The sequence below is a fragment of the Arachis hypogaea genome, chromosome 13 (genome assembly GCF_003086295.3).
Source record: "Arachis hypogaea cultivar Tifrunner chromosome 13, arahy.Tifrunner.gnm2.J5K5, whole genome shotgun sequence".
In the NCBI taxonomy this organism is placed as follows: domain Eukaryota; kingdom Viridiplantae; phylum Streptophyta; class Magnoliopsida; order Fabales; family Fabaceae; genus Arachis; species Arachis hypogaea.
In genome coordinates this window covers 51,974,031-51,996,351 of record NC_092048.1, presented here as the reverse complement: position 1 = coordinate 51,996,351, position 22,321 = coordinate 51,974,031, and the positions used below count along the sequence as shown (strand labels likewise).

At 30.5% G+C, this 22,321-nt stretch overlaps 1 protein-coding gene across 1 annotated transcript; it reads left to right on the top strand.

The window, feature by feature from the left end:
- The first annotated feature begins 2,451 nt into the window (after positions 1-2,451).
- Positions 2,452-7,744, top strand: LOC112738360 (photosystem I chlorophyll a/b-binding protein 6, chloroplastic). Its single transcript, XM_025788784.3, has 5 exons — positions 2,452-2,823; positions 2,931-3,095; positions 3,247-3,284; positions 4,638-5,152; positions 7,493-7,744. The coding sequence occupies exons 1-5, from the start codon at positions 2,771-2,773 to the stop codon at positions 7,508-7,510; spliced, it is 789 nt and encodes a 262-aa protein (XP_025644569.1). The 5' UTR covers positions 2,452-2,770; the 3' UTR covers positions 7,511-7,744.
- The last annotated feature ends 14,577 nt before the right edge of the window (positions 7,745-22,321 follow it).

Genomic DNA, 22,321 nt, shown 5'->3' with positions numbered 1-22,321 from the left:
CCAAAAATTCATTTGTAATAAAGACCAAATTTGTTTGTAAATCTGTTTGTATCAGGCAATTTTCTAGTTGTATCTCCTCACGAGAAATTCAGACGGCGGCACCTCAGCATAAGAACAAGTCAGACGCTGCTTCATAAGGAGTCTGAACCTCACGTTCAGGCCCAAATCAACGTTTCAGGTAACCTTCGAATTGGATTTCATTAAATGAAAATTCAAAGTTATTATAAAAGAAGAGTATTGATAGATTATAATAAATATAAAATATACTAGACGTTATCAGTACATAAATAAATAAATATATTTTTAATATACAATATTTTAAATGAGAAATATAATTTTTTACTTATCAAGATCAATTATCATGCAATAAATTTTTTATAATATTAAAAAATTATATTAAAATAATATTTTAAATTGTAACATAAAAATATAAAATAATAAAATTTTATTTTATATTACTTAAAAAATAATTAAATTATTATATTAAAATTTTATTAATTTATTTTGTTAAAAATATTATTATATAATATAAATTTTTATTAAAATATTTATAAAAATATCATTTATTCAAAATATTACATATAATACATGAAAACGTTGAGTTTTTATTTTTTTAAATTTTAAGAAAAAAACTATTTGAATAAAAAATAAAAAAATACACATATTTTTATGAAAAAAACACGTTGAAAAATAGATAAATAAATAAATAAATAAACTATAAGACGCAACGTAGCAACAAATTATATGGGACTTTTAAATATTTTTTTATTTTCTTTCTTCTAAATTAAATCTTTATACATAGTTTATATGTTGTTTCTTTTTAAAAAATTAATAGAATATTAACCTGAATAAGTTTATATCCAAATTTTTTGATGTTGTACTAATCTAATGTCATCTCAGGTATTACCTACTCAGAGGGACGTGAAAGGATATCTGCCATATACAGATTATGAATGAACAAGTAAGACAGAAGATAATGAATGGATTGTCTATGGAGATTGGTGATGGGAGACGAACTCGTTTTTGGGAGAATGCCTGGTTACGTGGTGGGCCCTTAAAAGATGTGTTTCCGAGATTCTTCTCGGTTTCAAACCAAAGAGGATCCGTTATAGGGGATTGTGGGTTCTGAGACGGGTTAGAGTGGAGGTGAAATTTTCAATGGAGGCGAGAGTTATTCCAATGGGAGTTGGACCTACTAAACCAGTTGCATGAAACATTAAGACTGGTTAATCTCGTATATGACAGAGAGGATAGAGTGGTGTGAAAGTTTGATAAACAGTGTGTATTTTCTACTAACTCTTTTGTGCAGGAATTGCAGGTGAAATTGCTTCCGGAGGATATAGCGAGTTTCAGCTTTATTAGGACAGTTTGGAAGGGTCTAGTTCCACCAAGAGTTGAATTGTTTATCTGGTTTGCCTTGACTGAAAGGGTCAATACAAAGGAAAGGTTGAGTCGGTTGGGAGTGGTTAACCAAGAAGAGGTGGTCTTTGTGTTGTGTAATAAAAGTGTTGAATCTTGTCACCACTTGTTTCTTGTTTGTGAATTTTCTTGGCAGGTTTGGTGTGCTTGGCTATCTTTTGTTGGAAGTAGGACTGGAAATGAGTCAAGCCAACTCATGAGCCAGCTTGAGCTCGACTCGTTAACAGCTCGATAAGCTAAGCTCGTGAGCTGGTAAGCCAAGCTTGAGCCTGAAATTGAGCTCATAAATTAAATGAGCCGAGTTTGAGCTTGGTTAAGCTCAACTCATTAGCTCGTGAGCTGGTTCGATTATATATATATATATAACAATCTTAATTATTTAATATTTATATTTATTTTTTACATATAATTTTAATATAGGACATAAACAAAAAATTTATAATTTATTGATAGATAAACAATATATAAAATTGATCTTTTCAAATATTTTTAAAAATATATAAGTTATAATTTATTGATATAAAATTATAGATTATGTATTTATGTTTCTCTTATTTGAGCCAGCTCGTGAGCTATTGGTGAGCCGAGCTTGAGCTTAAAAAATAAGCTCGATTGTTAATGAGTCGAGCCGTGAGCCAAGCTCAATTTTCGTGAGCCGAGCTTGAGCTTGGTCTAGCTCGGCTCAACTCGGCTCACTTCCAACCCTAGTTAAAAGGCAATGGTCATGCTCAGGAACGCTAAAAGAACATTTTCAGAGTTGGATTGAGTCATCAACAAGCAAGCAGGAGCGCAAAAGGTGAATGGTATCTTTCTGTGCTATTATCTGAAATATCTGGTTTGAAAGGAATCTGAAGATCTTTCAGAATAAAGGAAAAGAGATTGACGATATTATCCACCAGTCTTTCATGAAGTTTAAGGAGTGATTAGGTGTGGATCCCTTCTGTTATTGATGGTAATGCCGAAGATGACAAGAGAAATCATGTAACTTGTAATTTTGCTTATTAAATTATGCCTTTAACTGGTGGTCTTTCTGTTTCTTTGCTTCCATTGCTCCATTTGTTGTGTTGAGCTTTTTCATTCAACAAAAAAAAAATTGTTCGTTCTTATTTAGTTATTTTTCCGGACTTGAGTACCAGGTCCCGTGAACTCTTTTATCCTAGCCACGTGTCATTTTGAAATATCATTGGCCATAGGTTGCAAATCTTCTTCCCAAGAAAATATCACAAGTTATCCATCATCATCATCATCCAGGGGCAGATATAGCAGATAAAGTGAGATAATAGAAAGAGTATGAAAACCAAAACAGTGGCTTTGTTCCCTTCTATTCTCAAAATAAAATTTGACATAATTCATGGTCATGGCCCTATCCATTTCCTCCACTGCATTATCAAGTCTTCCAAGCAGGTATACTAATAATCTAATTAATTCAATTGGTAACATTTAAGTGTGCTCATTATTTTTCCAGAGATTATTCTAATAGTGCATAGTTGCTATTTTTGTTTTATATGAAGAGAGATACGGCAAAAGGTTGTTCATCATGAAAGAACAACGACGTTGTTTCCAAGAACAATTCTAACAAATGCAACAAAAGGAGTGTCAAGTGTGTGTGAACCACTTCCTCCAGATAGACCATTGTGGTTTCCTGGTAGTTCCCCTCCTCAGTGGCTTGATGGCAGGTATTTAATAAAATATTTTCAAATTATACTAATTGACTTTTTATTTATTGAAAATTATGGTTTTATCTTTTAAAATATAAGTTGTTAAGAAATAAAAGCGCTATTTATCAAACAATTTAGCATAATTCGTATAATTTTCTGCCAATTGCAGTCTTCCTGGTGATTTTGGTTTTGACCCACTTGGATTAGGTAAGTCGCTTGTTTTTTCACTATGTATTTAATTTAATAATTATTATTCAATTTGTGCAAGATCGAGGATTCACTAATCTATATTTTCCGGTAATATTAGGAGAAAAAAAAAATAAATTCAAATAATTTAAATTTATCTTATTTAGTATTTATTTATTACAATATTAAATAAAATAAAAAATAATAAATTTTAACCGTGTTTAGCTAATATTTTGTTGCACGTTCAATCTTTTTGAACATTAGACTTTTTGTTTGGCATTCTTTTCTCTAAACGCAAACACGATTTCTTTTGCGTTTTTGTTCAATGGTTAAATTGAAAGAAATGGAAGAAATTTAATTTTTTTATTAATTTTACCACTTGTATTTTTTTTTTTTGGTCATATTTTATAAACAAATATTTTTTTATATTATTATTTTTAGTACTCTTTTTTAAGTTTTAATTTTTTATTAATTTTTTTTATTTTCTTATTCATGAATATTTTTTTTAGAGTTTTTTTTTAATGTTCTCTAATGCATATTATTGTATTTTTTTAATAGAATTTTTAATATTCATTGTTCATGTAATTTTTTAATAATTTTATTAATACATTTTTTTATGAAATTTTGTTATTTTTTATTTGGCTTTGTATAATTTCTATTATATGTTCTTGAATTAGTATATATATTATTGTTATTTTTTTAAATATAAATTATTAACTTCGTTAGAAATACCAAATTAAATACAAAAATAATACTAAAAAAATACTAAAAAGTTATGACAAAAAATATTAACACATAAATACAAAAAAAATACAAATCAAAAAGTGTTACAAAAAAATATGATTTTGAATGATTCTTAATCCAAACACCACTATCGATTGCAGTATTCATCTCATGTTCATCACATTACTAATGATTCTTAAATATAGGTTTATGGTATCAAATATAGAGATTGGCATCTTAACCATCCGTTTTAATAGAGATTTCTAACAATGTAAAATGATTGGTTAAGCCGTGGTATGTTACTATATTATGACACTAATACAAACATGGATATATGTATTAAAAATTATACCGGTATAATTTTTGAATATATTTTTGTATCTAAGTAATGTGAAATTAGTCAAAAATATTTTATCTCTAATTTTATAAAGCAACTAATTCCTTCTTGGTTTATAAGCATCTTGATGGGTAGGAGTAGGACAATTGGTAGGGAATATTAAAAATTTCTATATAAAGAAAAATGATGAGTCATTACAATAAAGCACAGCAAATATGATATACACTTTTGTAGGAAAAAAATACAAAAAAGTGTCTAATATTTGATTCGAAAGATAAATAGAAATAAGAGAGATATATTGTTGTTGGTGACAGGGTCGGATCCAGAGTTGTTGAAATGGTTTGCACAGGCAGAGCTAATGCACGCAAGATGGGCAATGCTTGGTGTATCAGGAATCCTGATCCCAGACCTTCTTCAAAAAATGGGCTTCCTTCACAACTTCTCTTGGTACGACGCCGCAACAAGGGAATATTTTGCGGACCCAACAACCCTCTTCATTGTCCAGATGGCCTTGATGGGCTGGGTTGAGGGTAGGAGATGGGCCGACATGCTCAACCCAGGCTCCGTTGACATTGACCTCAAGCTGCCACACATAACAAAGCCCAAGCCCGATGTTGGGTACCCCGGTGGGTTTTGGTTTGACCCAATGATGTGGGGGAGAGGCTCCCCTGAGCCCGTTATGGTCCTCAGGACTAAGGAGATCAAGAATGGTAGGCTTGCCATGCTTGCATTTGTTGGGTTTTGGTTCCAGGCTATTTATACCGGGGAAGGCCCTATTGATAACTTGATGGCTCATATCGCTGACCCCGGTCACTGCAACATTTTCTCGGTATGTATTCTTATTTTCTCTATTCTATTCACTAATTAATACTTTGATAGGTATTTATTCATGCATGTTTTATTTGTCTTATAGTTTAAAAAATAAACAATATTACAATATTAACAGTTAACATGGTAAGATCTTTAATTTCACAATTGATATATAGTTGTGATTTCAAATCTTATAAATAGCAAACTAATGCGTATTGGAAAGAGTTTGGTGTATAATGGTTCCCTTTAAAATACTCATATTTTATATATATAGATGAGAGATTTTTTATTCTAAGACTTAAATTCAAGACTAATTTTATTACACACAAATGTGATTGAAAAGAATTTGTTGTATAATTTGATTTTTGCCCCCAATATATTCTTATGTTATATGTGTATCCATAAAAAAAAAAAAATGTTCTTCATAAGACTTGCACTTAAGGCCATTCACTGTATAAAAAAAATCAAAATGCTATTTTCATTTTAAAAATATATGTATAATTTAATTTATTTTTAATATATATTTTATATTTTAATTTATATTTTATACTAATAACTAATTTTAGTAAGTAAATTTTATGTACATCTAGCAAGATTGATGAAAAAACATTGACATCTTGATTGATTTCACATTTATCATTAATATACTGATTTTAATAATAAAATTGTCCTTTATTTAGACAACGATGGAAACAAGGATGGATACAAAGGGCGAGTAGTCATCTTCGCTCTTTAAAAATTTTAAAGAATTATATTTATATATGAGATATACGTTTAAGAAAATAAAAAATTTGATAAAAAAAGAAAATAAAAAAATATTATGTAATTTAATGACTTTGTATGTATTATTTTTTATTATACGATAGATTTATATTTTAATTATTTAATTTACTAATATTTTTTACTTAACTAATTTAATTTCATACACTTTTTTATACTTTTTAAATTAATTTTTATATATTCATTTATATATATTTTTTTAAAATGCATTTGCTTTTTTAATAATATTAAAATATTAACCTATTTAATATTTATATTATTATATAGAATATTAATAATGACTTTTATAGTTATATTTTAGTAATTACATTGTGTATTTTAGATGTTATTCTTTTGTAAAAAAGAATACTCACTTTTCTTCTAAATTTATATTGTTAAAAAAAATTACCTTACTTTTTTTTATCATAATTTATTTCAATTATCATTTTATTTTAAAATTTGTATTTTATATTTTATAAAGATATTGTGCCTTTTAGATAATTAATAGTTTATGATTTGTTTTTACATTATTTAAAATTTTTAAAAATACTAATTTTAATCAATAAAATACGTGATAATGGTTTAACTAAACAACCATAAATATATTAGTATCTTATAATTTTATAGTATATTTTTGGCATTATTGTTGTGTCTCTTTTATATAAATGTTATGTCAAAAATAAAATTGTAAAAAAAAAATTATAAGATTATTTTTTATTTCTATATTGATAAACTTCTTAAAAAACTCAATTTAATAACTACATATTATGTCTAAATTAATTTATATAATAAAAAATTATAATAAAAAAAAATTTTAAAAATTGTCTAAAATTCGTAGAAATTATGGTTAATTGCATGTTACTTCCATAAACTTTATGTTTTGTATGGCTGTGTGCTTTAGTATCCTAAACATTAAAATCTGCACACCAATCTTTAAAATTTTTCTAAACGTGTATTTTATCTAAATAAGGGCACTATATCCTCTTGAGACTTGAATGATTGATTTTGCGCAAATTGCATCCTCACTTTCTTAAATATGTTGATTTCCCGTCCAAAATTTTGATGAATTTGTGTTATTTTTTATGATTATTCAAAAAAGTGAGTTCAAACGAGTCAATTTGAACATTTGGAAAAATTCAATAAGTAGTACAAAACTACAAATATCATTTCTGTTTTGGTTTAAAGTACGTAGGTGTTTAAAAAAAAAAAAAAGAAAAATAATTAGAAATGTAGCATTGCTTCTCATGGACTTTGCGTAATTCAGCGGCCATCTACATATTTTAGTAAATCATCATATAGTTAACGTTAGGTTAAATTATTCTATTAATTTGCATAATTTTTTAAAATTTATAATTAAATTTTTATATTTTAAAAGTTTTTAATTAAATTTTTACATCAATTTTAAATTTATAATTAAATTTTTTTTAATAAATATTATAAAAATATTTTTAAATTTAAAATTAGTATAAAAATCTATCTAATTAAAAAATTTTAAATAATAAAAATTTAATTATAAATTTAATAAAACTATAAACACTAATAACGTTATATATCTACATAAATGGTGAGAATGGTGGTGACAAAATTTTCACATGTGCAGGCTTTCACGTCGCATTAGTGCTATGGCTTGAAAGAGAAGAATGTTATATGTATCCAGAATGAAGATGCATGGTGCTGCATCAACAATTCCATATCTCAGCTTTACACTTAATACTATAGATTTGTTATTTGTTATTTTTCTTTTCTCAGCTTTTCACATGGAGCTTTTTCCCCTGTAATGTTTAAACTAGGAATTTTCATGTATGATATTGGATTATCATTTTCTTTCGATAACATGAAACAACACATAACATCTCGTTGTCTTACACTATTAACCAAAAGCTCAAGGCTCAATTACAAGAACTAGCTAAACTAATTAACATTTCATAATTTATTAAAGAAGGAAGTCAATTAATTAAAGCACATCAGAACTAAAAAATCAGAAGAAAATTCAAAGATAGAAAGGAAGTAGATTACTGTCTGCTTCGAGATCACTGCCGAAATCGTCATGGACGGAGTAGTTGTCGGCAGAGGGAAGTGGATCCTGAAGCAACTAGGTTTTGATAATTTGTGGAGTGCAAGATGTAGTGCTGATCAAATTAGAGTTGGAGACGACACCGAAGGACTTGTAGTTCCAAGTTATGACTCCCAGGTCGTCCCAAGTGGAGTCGAGATTCGCCACTGGTTTTGTCAGTTTTGACAGAATGAAAAATTCCGACTTAAAAAGTAAAATAGGAGAGGAGAAGGATGACGGGGTGTAAAAGAGGTGGCAGAGGGTGGGAGAAATTAGGTCGAAGGAGAGGGAGAGAAGGATAGAGAGAGTTGAGGATGAGAGTAGAGGAGAGAGGGATGACAAGAAGAGTTTGAAGGAGAAGAGTATGGTGGAGAGGGAAGGGAATAAGGAGAGGATGGTGGTAGAGGTGTAATGTTTGGGGTCAAAGAGGGACCGAATTGGGTCCAGCATGGCACATACATGATAGCCTCATCAACATTGAAATAATTGAGTCATCACTAGAAATGAGTACAGAGATGACTATGGTGTTTAGAGCTCAATTTGAAAAATTATTATAGTAAAATTGGAACCTTAAAAGTCAAATTGAGTAATCCTGTAAATCTTATGGACTATTATAAAAATTTACTCAATGAAATCACAACTCACAAGTTTCATTAAGTAACCCATCTAATTACGCTTAATACGAGTCTAAATTATTTAGTATATTTACTTTACCTTTAAAATTGTTGTTGACTCTGGCTCTCTATTTCTTTTTAATTAGATTTGGATATTAATTCTATCCAATAATAACAATATAAAAGTGTGTTATGTAGTGAAGAGGTTTAAAGTAAGGTTAACAGTGATTATGGTAGTTGAATGAGATATAAGGATAAAATATTTTATTTTTGTCAGTTTAGTCTTTAAATTGATCATTATTGTAAAAGAAAAATAAGAAAGTTTGAGAAATATACTTCTATTCAAGATGTAGTGATTAGGCTAAGAGTTTAAGAAAATATGGACGTGAGATGCGATTGATGTGGATTCTAATATCAACCATTTATATTCATTTTATATTTTTCTGCATTTTATCAAGAAGATCAGCACTAAAATTTTGTTTCTCTAAAAGTCATATTTTATGATTATATGGATTAATTTATACTTTCAAAAAAATTTTAAATGAGTTTAATTTTGATGTATTGATAGTATAGATAGTATAAATAGTCATGCAATCACATCTATTTTTTTAAATGATTATTCATGTGGTTAATGAAACAAGTGATTATTTTTGCGAGTAAAATATCAAAACTGCCCATAAAAAATTATAATGCTCATAAACCTGACCGAATAAAAATTAAAACTAATTTGTAACTATGAACGATGGGTTTCATAGACAAAAGTATCCGAACCTTAAAAATTATCAAAAATTTCTAAATTACTCCTCTAATATAAACTAACCACTCTCAAACTTTAACCCTACCCTATCTACAATCTCTAATCCTCTTCATCAACAACGTCATTCTAATCTCTCAATTCCTTTTTCAAATCCTTTCCTCCTTCATCCACTCCGCCTCTTCTCCCTTCCCTCTCTACTCCTTCTTCATCCCAAGTTTAGGAATTTAGTCAAGAACGAGAGATTGCTTTTCATAATAGCTTCACACAATTTGAAGATGTATCAGTATTTCAGAGTATAATTTTCTTAGAGCGCAATAATCTGGTGACTGATGACCTATGATAGGTGGACATAGAGATTGAAAATTAGTAGGGTTAAAATTTGAAAATGATTAGTTTAGATTAGAAGAGTAATGCAAGAATTTTTTATACATTTTTAGAGTTTAGATAATTTTATCCATCGAAGTCCATCGTTCATGATTACAAATTAATTTTAATTCTTTAGTGATTAGATTTCTCAACGTTATAATCTTTTGTGATCAATTTTGATACTTTATTCTTATTTTTACTGATGTAATATTATGTGATTAAATGCACGTGTAAAATTATTTTACACTAACAATCTATCAAAATTAAATTTATTTACAATTTATATCAAAATTAAGTTTTGTAAATTACTTATTGTTTAAACATGCTAGAAATAATAGGCTTTATCTAACCTATTCGAATGTATTTTCTGGTGCCAAACAACAGTAAAAGAAATGGTTAATTGAAAAACATTATGCTAAGGTAATTTGTTTAAGAGAACAATAAAGAAACTAGACATTGCTTATCGCATGAGATTAGGATCAGAGTTAGTGACGTCAATAAAATAAAAGTGTCATGTGACATTAAAAATTACGGGTTAATCATCAAATAAGTCTTTAAAAGATAGACTGTTTGTCAAATTGATTTTCGAATTATTTTTTTGATTAAATAGTTCCTAGAAGATTTAAAATTAATCATATTTGTTCTTTGGTCAATGAGTTAACAGTTTTCGTTAATGATTGACCACGTAAAACATTAAGTGACAGATCATCACCCCTAAATGATATTGTTTTGATTCATAAGGGTAGAATTGAAACTAGTTTGTTGAGTTTGAAAAACTTCAAATTCATTATGATGATCAAACATTGTTAAAAATATTAGAAATTATTAATTTGATTTTAAAGCTTCAAATTATTTGGTTAATAATTTTTGTTGTGTGCAGATATTGGTCATTGGGTATAAAGCAACTTAAAGCCCAAATATGTTAAGAAAATTTATTCAGCCTTGCATAAAAATTCTATATGACATATGGCTGAATTATTCATATGTTAGTTGGGCCAGGAAATTATTAAGCAAGCCCAAAAGCAATGCTTCTATTTGACCCAACAATTGGTTGGTCCGAATTTGAAAGGAAGAAGAATGGAGTGGAGCATGTGTGGTTCGGTTACCCACTCCCCTCTTTGATGGAATTCAAATTTAATTAACTTGGATTTAATGCATGCATTGGTAACAGGAAAGAGAAAATTGCAAATTGATTTGATGGCAATTACTTCTCACACGTTACAAGGCATGGGGGAATGGAAGTGGAAAATTAACTCATTTTAATTTCTTTCTTTACTTTCATTGAGAGATTTTCTCTCTTCTCTCTCCTCTCTTTCTTTGGTTTCGGTCGCTTCACTGACAGGAAAGAAGGAAATGGAAGCTATCAGAGGAAGAAGCAGAGAAGCTAGGAAGAAGCAAGCGGCCAAGGTGATGATGGCCCTTGCAAAAAGAATATCTACAGTATAGCGTGGCTAGAATTTTTTTCACTAAAGGCAAGATGTGGAGAAGAAGCTTCAAGATCTCCATGCCTAAAGTAGAAGCAATCTGATTCGGTCAGAGAAGAAGATCTCTTAGGTGAAGCTCGTTTCCACTTTTGTTCATCCATCACAGAAGGTAGCTACTGTAGCTACGTGGAGGTAGAAGCAAAAATGAAACAGAAAGAGCTGTCAAGGATCAAGAGTTCATCAAGGGTCAAAAATTCTTCTTGGGGACCAAGTCAAGATGGAAGGCTCAGATTGACGAAGCTTGATGAGAAGGGATGAGAGAGAGGTAATTGCATGTTGGTTTTGCTTTCGGTTTCTCTCTCTTCTCTCTGTCCGAACCAGTTTTGGTATTGAAGAAGAAGAAGTTAGCTCGGTTGAACCGGTTTCAACCTTGGAAGCTTCCCCTTCTATAATAAGGGTGAACGCCCAAGGGTTGAAACAAGGAGAGTAAGCACAGAGTTCTCATAGCTACCCAAGCTAACAGAAGTTCTTCTCCTTCAATGTGTTTCATTTTGTATTTCCTTCTATAGTTTTGTCTGTCTGAGTCTCATGGTGAAAAAGGCAAACAGTGTGAGGTTTGTAAGAAAAAATCAGTGAGAGGTAAAAGGCAGAATGTACAAAATTAAAGAAAAATCTATAGGTGTCTTAGAGGTCCTTTGTACATCTATATGTTGTGTATCATGATTCTGTGGGAATTCCCTTGCAAGTTGGGTTAGCACTTAGCAGTTGAAAGTTTGGTGGGTGATCAAGTCAAGTTCAGGATTGGGGATAGATTCTGGACTTGTCCCGGATAGGAAGGATAGTTCCTATGGAAGAATTGGAGTCTGTAATATGTTTGATTATAGTAAAATTCAATCATTGTTGTGATGGAGACTGGACGTAGGCTGCATTACACTTAGCAGCTGAACATGGATACTTCTTGGTGTGATTCTCTCTTTCTCTTCTACTCCATTTCAGTTTCTGTTGCTAAGGAGAAAAAATTGAAAAATATCTCTTGATTGGGTATGAGACAAAAAGAAAATGTCTCGTGTTTGGTTATGAGACAAAACGCAGAAAAATCTCTTGGAGCATTCTAAAAGACAGCAAGCGTTCTCAGCATAAAAAAAGGTGCTAAGATTCAACTCCCCCTTTTTTTAGCCACTGATTACCATCATAGCTGATTCCACTGAAAAGAACATTGATTCACCTCTTCTTCCTATGCTTCAAAAGATTAGAACTGGATTATGGTTTTGCCATTAAACTGAAAATGGGTAACGAAAAATGAAAGAAGAGACAAAAAATTTGAAGGTTACCATTGTAGAGCCAGATATTCACGTCATCGATGATGGCAAGGTCAAAGTGGGTGGGTAACTGATTCCCCTTAACAAATATGGGTTCTTTCAAGAGCTTTAGAAGCTTTTGAAGTTGTGGTGGCTTCCTTCTCTATGCATGCCAGAATAGGTTGCGGGGACCTACATACTCGCAGAGCAGTTTGTCACAAGTCATGCTCGTTCTTTCCTCACGGCTTCGTCTTCGTCCATAATCCTTGGTGGCTCCGTTCTCTTCTAGCCCTTGTCTAAGGTCTTCTTTTCTCCTCTTTTCTTATTTTTCTTAGTTCTTAACAACTTTCTGTTACTGCTTAACCCTAAAACGTAATGCTCTTTTTTCCTCTTTCAATTATTATATTGTTTACAAGATCTTGTACAATAAAGAGTGAACATTTAAGCAAAAATATATCTATTATTTTAAATATGGAACACATTGAGAATATGGTGGAATAACTAGAAGAAATCCTAATAATTTATTTTGCATGGTGAATACTGGTGTTGTTGATTGGATGATAATTGTGTGTAGTCTGAAGTTAGAGTTAGGAGCTTTTCAGTTGAAACTATAAGCCCATTTTTGCAATGGGTGAATATCTTTAAGTAATTTGGGGGTTAGGATTTAAGAAAATAAGATAGGAACTAATTTGAACTAAATTTATAAACATATTTTGTCAGCATCTACTTATGCATACTAAGTGTTATGTGATCTGTCATTTCATTTCATGTGACTAATTATTAACAGAAACTATTAACCCATTAACAAAAGGACAAATGTGATTAATTTTAAATATTTGAGAGTAATTTGATTGAAAAAAATTATTCGAAAACTAATTTGATGAACAACATATTATTTAAGGATTAATTTGACCATTAACCTAAAAATCACTTTGGATATATAAATAGAAAAAGAGACTTTAGTTAAATAATATATTACAAATAGAAATAGAGATCATTGGGCGTGACACTAGAAAATTAAAATAAAATTATAAACGACATTATCTTAAAACTCATTTTAGATATATACAATGTGTAGCCAACTAGCATTCTGACTTCACATGGCACATTTGTCGAGGATTTTTTCGCTAGTGGATCTTGATATGATTATGACACAAGAGAAATTGGTGTTTTACCAAATGTATGTAGCACATATATATATATATATATATATATATATATATATATATATATATACAGATTTTTAGTACCCATATAATTTAAAAAAGTCTAATAAATAAAAAAAACATAATTTTAATTTTCAATTTAACATATTGTTTTGGAAAACCGGTATGTAATATATTTAAAAAAAATTCTATGTAATATTTTCCCTTGTTTTAATTTCAAAAAATAAAAAGTTATAGCAACTACTTTATATGTAAACCAACCCAATTTTACAAAAATCAATAGATAATTTTATTACCCAAAACAACAAATTATTCTTTAACAAATTAAATATTGCTCTTGTCTTTATATAAAATTAATGGAATTCATGTAAGTTGGTTGCGATAAGATTCAACCAATAACTGAAATTGGGTTTTATAAAAGATTAGGTTCAATCATAACAAATGTACCTTGAAAAAAAAATAAAAATATTTGTTGCCGGATAACCGTATTTGTATATTAGTAATTACATTGAAATGGTAGTTAAAATTTTATTATACTAAAGCTAATGGATCGAAGGTAGTATTATACTGAAGTTGAAAACATCATTTACTTTTAGCTTGTATTATCGCCAGAATTTTGGCCAATCTAAACCAAATTAAATTTAAGGCTTGCCTTCACTCCTCCTTTACTTGAATTTAAATACATTACCCCTCTTGCAAGAAGGACCAACAACGGATCATATGCTAGTGTGTAGACATATACTATGCACAAGAATGCTTCATTGATAAATGGCATCAACTAATGGGGACAACTAACATAACAGAGAGCACATTATTGTTTAGAACTTTCATATATCAATGGAGTTCAGGTATTATAGATTTTGCTCCTTTTATAATATTATGGAGTAAATAGCTAAAATCGTCCCTAAAAGATATTTGTTTTATATATACTCAAAATTGAAATGTAGGTATTTGTTAACGTAAACAAAGTTATATGCTCAAAATCAAAATTTATGTATGTTAACCTAAATGAAAGTAATACCGTAATGAAAAAAAAAAAGATGTATAAATTTTTATTAACTTTGTTTAGGTTAATATACATAAATTTTGATTTTGAGCATATAACTTTGTTTAGATTAACAAATACATACATTTCAATTTTGAATATATATATATTCCAGCAAAATGTAATAATGTAGGAAAAAAGTTTTAGAATAAAAAATAAGAGAGATTTTGACAAAAATTAAAGGAGAGAGATAATTTTATTGAAAAAATTTGTAAGAAGAAAAGATACAATTACTAATTTTTTGATTGTCAATTACATTTCTATTAAAATTAGTAGTATCAAAAGATATTTTAAATTTAATATTATCAAGAAAAAATAAAAAAAAATTATATAAGGACTAATTTGATTAATTTTTAAAATTTTAGGGATGAAAATGACTTACGTCTGAACTTTCAAAGACTATTTTGATTATAAAAAATTTTTTTACATGTCAAGTGCTACGTGGCATGCCACGTGTTACTGATCTGACACGTCAACCAATCATCTTGTGACACGTGGCATTAGCCCTCCACGTCATCATCCAACTGACGGAAGGACTAACATGACCAATTGTGTATCTTTCAGGGACGATTTTGATTAACTTTATCTTTCAATGACCAAAATGGAGATCGGATATCTTTCAGGGACGATTTTGGCTATTTACTCTAATATTATGAGAAGGGAATACAAAGAAACACTTCTTTAGAAATCCCTTTACTTTTCTTTTTTTATACCTATCTTTAAACATAATTCAGCTTTGTGTTTGTGAAGTCTTTTCTCATGATATTGCACCTTATGCAGATCTAGTTATACTTTTCTTTGCAAAGCAGAAATTCTGTGCCTCCTTTTTCACTTGAGTGTTATAAACACTGGTAGTATATGTATACACCAAAGTATAAATGTGAAGCTATGAAAACTATAACTATGCTACGAGAATAACATATTTATGTTCATTATAAAAAAATAAGCTTATGATACACATACTTAACAGAATGTTCATAGCTAAAATAATGTTTAGCTCCTGTTGACATATACACATATATTTGCATGTATTCTTTTCTTTTGTAAAAGACATATAAATCATAATATACTAACCTAGCTCCTATTGACAACATTGTTTGAGTTCTTCCAAATTCTGTTAGCCAGGAAGCTCTAGAAACACAATAGTTGCGAAATTCGGCCTGTCCTTTCCTGAGCTCACAATAGGCTAATGCCAACTTGGCAAATCCTACAGCTTTCTCAACTGGCCAATCAAGCACCACATGAACAAGTATATCTTCAAATTTTTCCTTTGCAATTGCCCTCCTAACTTGGTAAGAAAGTCCCATAGCAGGTTGGCTGTGATTTATTGCAGTAGTACTACTCCCAGAGAATATACATCCGATTTCGAGGTTAATATTCCAATTTGTTGGTACTCAACATCAATTTAACAAAATGTTCCAGAAGCCCAGGTCATGTAACATTGTGTGACGCTGTCCACTACTTGCCAGACCAATGTCTGTGATTTTGATGGCGTAATTCTTGTCCAAGAGAATGTTTGCTGGTTTGAGATCATGATGCATAATCGACTCTGGCTTCGCCTAATGTAAGAAAAGGAGTGTAGTTGCAATGTCAGTAGCTATATTGAACCGCAGTCTCCATGGCATAAGTAGTGTATTATCCCTCTTGAATAATCTATCTTGTAAGGTACCAGTGTTCATGTATTCATACACCAAGCACCCAGATTCAGGACAGGCACTAAAAAGCAAAACCAATGCATCTTAGCACCTTAACCATTACAATTTTCACAACATACATAGAACATGTTACAAACTACAGAAAAAAACACTAAGATGATTGAAACCATTCAATATCTGTATATGGCAATGCATTATCTCTTAATGGAATTGTTTCCTTCCCTGAGTAGCTTCAGGGTTTAAGACCTTAATTACCTCAATGGTGTATCTTCTGCATCACATACCGGTGTGAGCAACATTGTTCATATACATTATCACTACAAGAATATGGCCGATTAGCTACCACAAAAATAGTCGTAAAATCATCGCTAATTTGACGCAAAATATCATTTGTGTCAGATTAGCTACTGCCTAACAACTAATACTTTCATCTTTAATTACAAGTCGCAAATCAATAAGGCAAATAAAATAGTCGTTAATTCATCGGAAAGTTTTTCGCGACCGAATATATAGTGGCAAATCTATCACTAGATCAAAAGCTAATTCCATAAAAGAAATAGACTAAAAGGTAATCGCTAATTAGCGATAAACTCTACTGCAGCCGACTCATTGCTAAATTCAAGCTAACTTTGTAGACAAAATGGGATGTTTAGTTGATGCTAATTAGCGAGAAATTTTTTCGAATCTAACTCGTCGCAAGTTGTTCGCTAATATGATCGCAAATCTATCACATTTTGTAGCAAATCTATAGCTAATCTTTGAAAATTCTTAATCAAATTTGTAGGAATTTTGTCGCTAAACCAAAGCTATTCTAAATGAGAAAGAAAAGTTACGATGTAGTTGCTAATTTGCTAGAAAATAATATGTAGTCAATTAGTTGTAATACTATCGCAAATTTCTTTGAAACTAGTAACAAATCGATAGGTATCTCACAAATATTTAAGTCACAATGGAGTCTTTAATTTGTCACCATCATCAACTGCAAGTATGTCGCTATATTAAAATAAACCTCATATTACTTTTTTATTTTAGTCATTGAACTAAAAAATTATATCACATACATACTAAATTAGTTTATTAAAATTATACATGTTTAAAAAAGTTCAAACCATGTTTCAAGAAATTAAGTATTGAAGCTTAACCTGATAATAACCAAGCCTTTGGGCTTGATCAAATGCCTACTCTATCTTTTCAATAGCTTTAAATAACATGACTTAATTAGTAAACTAATAAAGAAAAAAGGCACACTTATAATATCATGTAAAAGTAAGTATTCACTCACTTTTTAAGAGATATTTCAATCTGGCTACACAAATCTATTCCTACTTCTATAAAATTCATTATATATTACACATCTCAGTTTCTCATTGCACATTGAAAATTTTGAAAAAAATAAAAAATGCAAACAACACCTAAGACTTGGCATATCAGTTGCACAAAGAACATGTCCACCAGTTTCTCCTTCAGTTTCACCAATATTTTTATTTATACTATGATCAAACTTCAAAATATCATAGAAAAATAACATCAGTAAATAATAGCACATCAGTTAATCAAAATAAAAAACAAAATAACAATAAATTAAACGCAAAAAATAGTAGCCATCAGAATAGCAGTAAAGATAAAAAAATTAAAATCAAGAACAAAAAATAATAGAACCAATAAATTAAAATCAATAACCAACAAATTCAAAAAAAAATAACAGTAGAATCTGCCAACAGTGAAGAACAACAAATTAAAAATTAACAACAAAAAATTAGCAACAACGAAGAACAACAAATTTAGAATAGAAAATCAAGAACAAACAGTAGCAAGAAGTCAAGAACAACTAATAAATAGCAATAAAGACAACAAACTATAGCAAGAACAGAGAAAATCAAGAATAGAACAAAATCAATTGTCTTGAATTAATTAATTAATTGATTGATTAATCACTAAAGATCCAATAATCAAGCTAAAGTAAAAATCAAATGAAATCACTCTACCCCTAATAATAATCAAGCTAAGTTACCCCGAATAATAATCAAGCTAAGTAAGGTAAAAAAAAAGTAGCTAATTTCCATTTGAAATTACAAACCTTGCACATCGCGGGCAAATAGAACTTCTGGAGTCTGCCTTGTCTCTAGAGTCATCTTAGCGAGATTAAAGAATAACTCTGCAAGTTCAACCTAGGATAACTTGCTTATTTATTTAGGTTTTTTTATTGCCAATGAAACATTAAAGATAAGAGCACAACAAGGACAACTTACTTTATAACCAAGATGCTTATCCAATTTAAGGAGAGCATAATCGCCTCGAAACACTTTTTCGGTAAGCACAAGTATTCCTTTCTTTCTGCGATCATCATACATTTGAAACAATTCAACTGAAGTTCTATTCATCTGTTCAATATTGAAGTGAGCATCAAAGTCCTCAGAAAATCCTTCTTCTTTGTGTATTCACATAATTCATGCATTGCAATGATGTGCAATTCGATCTGAAACCACAAAAATCAACAGCCTCATGATTTTTAAACTTTTAACCATCACTCGATATTGCTCTTACAAATATCACCAAGCAGATGCAGGTTCTTGATAAATGGCATCAGAACCTTTAGAAAATTATTTTACTAACAAATAAATATGAAACTAATGTATCTATAAGTATCCACAATATATATTTCTATTGAGTCTTAATCAATATAGCATATAAGGAACTTGTAGAAAAAATAGATATCATTTTCACTTCAATAAGAGAAAAAAACAGGTTTTATTATACTTTTGTTAAAAATAAAAAAGTACCATCTGTTCAAGCATAGTAATAGCCCCTTGATAGAAAATGTGCTGCATTCTCACGTCCATTCTAATTGCTCTCATCCTATTCCACAAGAATTTATATGCACTAAGAAACCTCGCAGCATAGGGCTGATCTAGTAGAGAAAGTAGATTTCTTTGTATTTTACAGAACATTGACAACCAATTTGAAAATTATGCATAAACTTTTCATAACCACCAAATCCCTAGCTGCACAAATGGATAATCTTAAGTTATAACTTGTTTTACAAAACTAAGATACTAAACTAAGAAAGTAAAGAATTACTCACAAGTAGACTGATAAACCCATATTTTATGATATATTTTGTGCTTAATCTGAGTGATTTATTCAATCCTTCACCCACTTATTCATATTATTTGCATGGTTTTACTTTCCCTTCCTTATTATGTGATGTATGTGAAAAACATGTTTCCTATGCTTTAAAATTAATTATTTTAATTACCTTTATTTCCATTCGATGCCGTGATTAGTGTGTTGAGTAGTTTCAGATCTTCTAAGGCAGGAATGACTCAAAGGATGGAAAGGAAACATACAAAAATGGAAGGAAAGCATAAAACGGAGTTTGTGAAGAAACTGGCATCCACGCAATCGCATGGGCGATGCGGACGCATGCCAAGCGCGAAGAAGCAGCGACGCGGCCGCATGACTGACGCGACCGCGTGACAAGGAAAACTCCGAATGACGCGACCGCGTGACCCACGCGGACGCGTGACAGAGGCCACGCACCAGAATTGCAGAAAACGCTCCCAGTGAATTCTGAAGCCCTTTTTGGCCCAAATTCAAGTCCAGAAGGCATAGACCAGAGGTTATGAAGTGAGGGAATGCATCCATTCAAAGTAGAGACAACTTTAGTTTATTTTTTCATGATTTAGATTTAGTTTTGAGAGGGAGATTCTCTCCTCTCTCTTAGGATTAGGATTTAGGATTTCTCTTAGTTTTAGGAGTGACTCTCAATCCCAGGTTTCAATATTCTTTTACTTTATATTTATCTCTTACTTTCAGATACTTTAATGCTTATATTAGTTATGTTGCCTATTTGGCTTATGATACATTCATGTTACAGATTACTCTTTTGAATTAATGTTATTTGAGGTATTTCAGTTTAATATTGCTTTCCCTTATTTACATTGCTGTTGTTCCCATCTGAAGACATTTTTATTTCAGTAGATTTACTTTTCTCCTTTTTGGTCTTGGTTAAGAAATCAGTAACTCAGGAGTTATCAAACTCAAACATGAATGGTAATTGTTATCTTTGTTAATTAAACTGAACTTCAATAATCCCAATCTTTTCTTAGGAAATAAATAGGATTCGAAGATCAAACCAATTAATCCCTTGACCTTCCTTTATCTTGGTAAAGGTTAACAAAGTGGAATTAAGATTCAATTCTCATCATCATTGATAAGGATAACTAAGATAGGACCTCTAATTTCTCATACCTTGCCAAAAGTTTATTTACAGTCATTTATTTATTTTACTTGCCATTTAAATTACTTGTTCTTCATTTACTTTAATTGCTGGTTAAACTATTCACTCCTCATTCTCAAAACCTCAATTTACAATCTCCATAACCAATAATAAGAACATACTTCCCTGCAGTTCCTTGAGAAGACGACCCGAGGTTTGAATACTTCGGTTATCAATTTATTTAGGGGTTTGTTACTTGTGACAACCAAAACGTTTGTATGAAAGGACTTTTGAAGGTTTAGAAACTATACTTGCAACGAGGATTTATCCGCAAATTTCTAGACCACGCAAAAGTTCTCTCATCATAGACAAAGCCATTTTTATCCACAGACACTAAACATTCAAAAATAAATAATGAGTAGATGAAAGAAAAGGTTAAATAATTGGGATCAAGAATGGGAATAAAATGAATTAGAGTTCAATTAATTATTGATGAATGACAATAAAATGAAGCTAGAAGCATAATATCAAACAGAAAAATTGAATGACTTAGAATTAAAACACCACCACCAATTGAAATTTAAAATAAAGCAACAACACCACCAGGAACAATTGAAAGTAACGAAGCCACAACAGGAACAATTAAAACACAATAAAAATTTACGCAGCAGCAACAAACTTTTCCAAAGTTTAATAAGGATTATCAAAATTCCAGGTTTTGAGGACAATTTTAGCACAATTTTTTTCAACAGAGCATAGTACAACAGTAGTGAGCAGAGCTAATCATTCAAAGCAAGAACATAGAACAATACAAAGAATGAAAACAGGACTAAAATGAATCAACTAATCAGTAATCATTCAATCTAAAACATAGCTAATCATTCAATGATTCAAATTTCAATTAGTAGCACTAGCAGAATCCTTAAAAAAAATCAATGTTCTCATCAGAACAGGGAACGAATATTCATTACAGTGTCCAAATCCTCATATCAAGTCTTCTACCACTAGCAAACTCTTAACACAAAAACACAATAAACAAAACTTTTGATTCTAAAACTAATAAATCTCCAAAAAAATCTAGACCAATTTAAATACTCACTATTTTCAACAAATACTAAGGCATATCAACTATCAAATTCACATAAAGTTCATCATTTTAGAAATAAGTTCACATTTTGGTACCTATTGGAAGAGGTGATAGCAAACTAAGTCCAACCAACTTCATCTCCTTCCTACTTTAGAATTCGGCCGTCGGCGACATCGATGTATGGCCCTCTGTCGTGACAATCGAACACGAGACTCTCAAGACCAAGGGCTCTAGTGACGTGGAAAAGGCACGTGGCCTGGAGTAGTGAACAGAGAAGGCATGTGTAGAGTCGTGGAAGATGACAACGTGCTGCTGGCCTGTTGCTGTGTGGAGCCTTGCCGGGGAGGACGACGAAGAAAGAGAGGCACTACGAGGAAGGGAGAGGAAGAGAAAAGAGTTGCAGGACACAAGCCAGGGTTGGTGCTGTCCGGCAACACCGATGGCAGAGGAAGCATGATAGGGGATGCTGAGTCTCTGACTATGGGTGTGGGAGTGATTTTCGATGCAAGAATCATTGAGGAGACAATGTTAACGCGGGTTAAGTTAGGTCATTTGGGGAGATAATGACGGTGGCTATAATGATAAAAGGAAATTGTTGTAGGGATAATAAAATTTTCAATTTTTAATTTATAGACCAAAAAGAGCGGTTATACACAATTTTTTATTTGAAGTAATAGAAATAGCACTTATTTATGCATTTTTAATTTTGAAATTATACGCTTTTTAAATTAATATAATTTGTTTC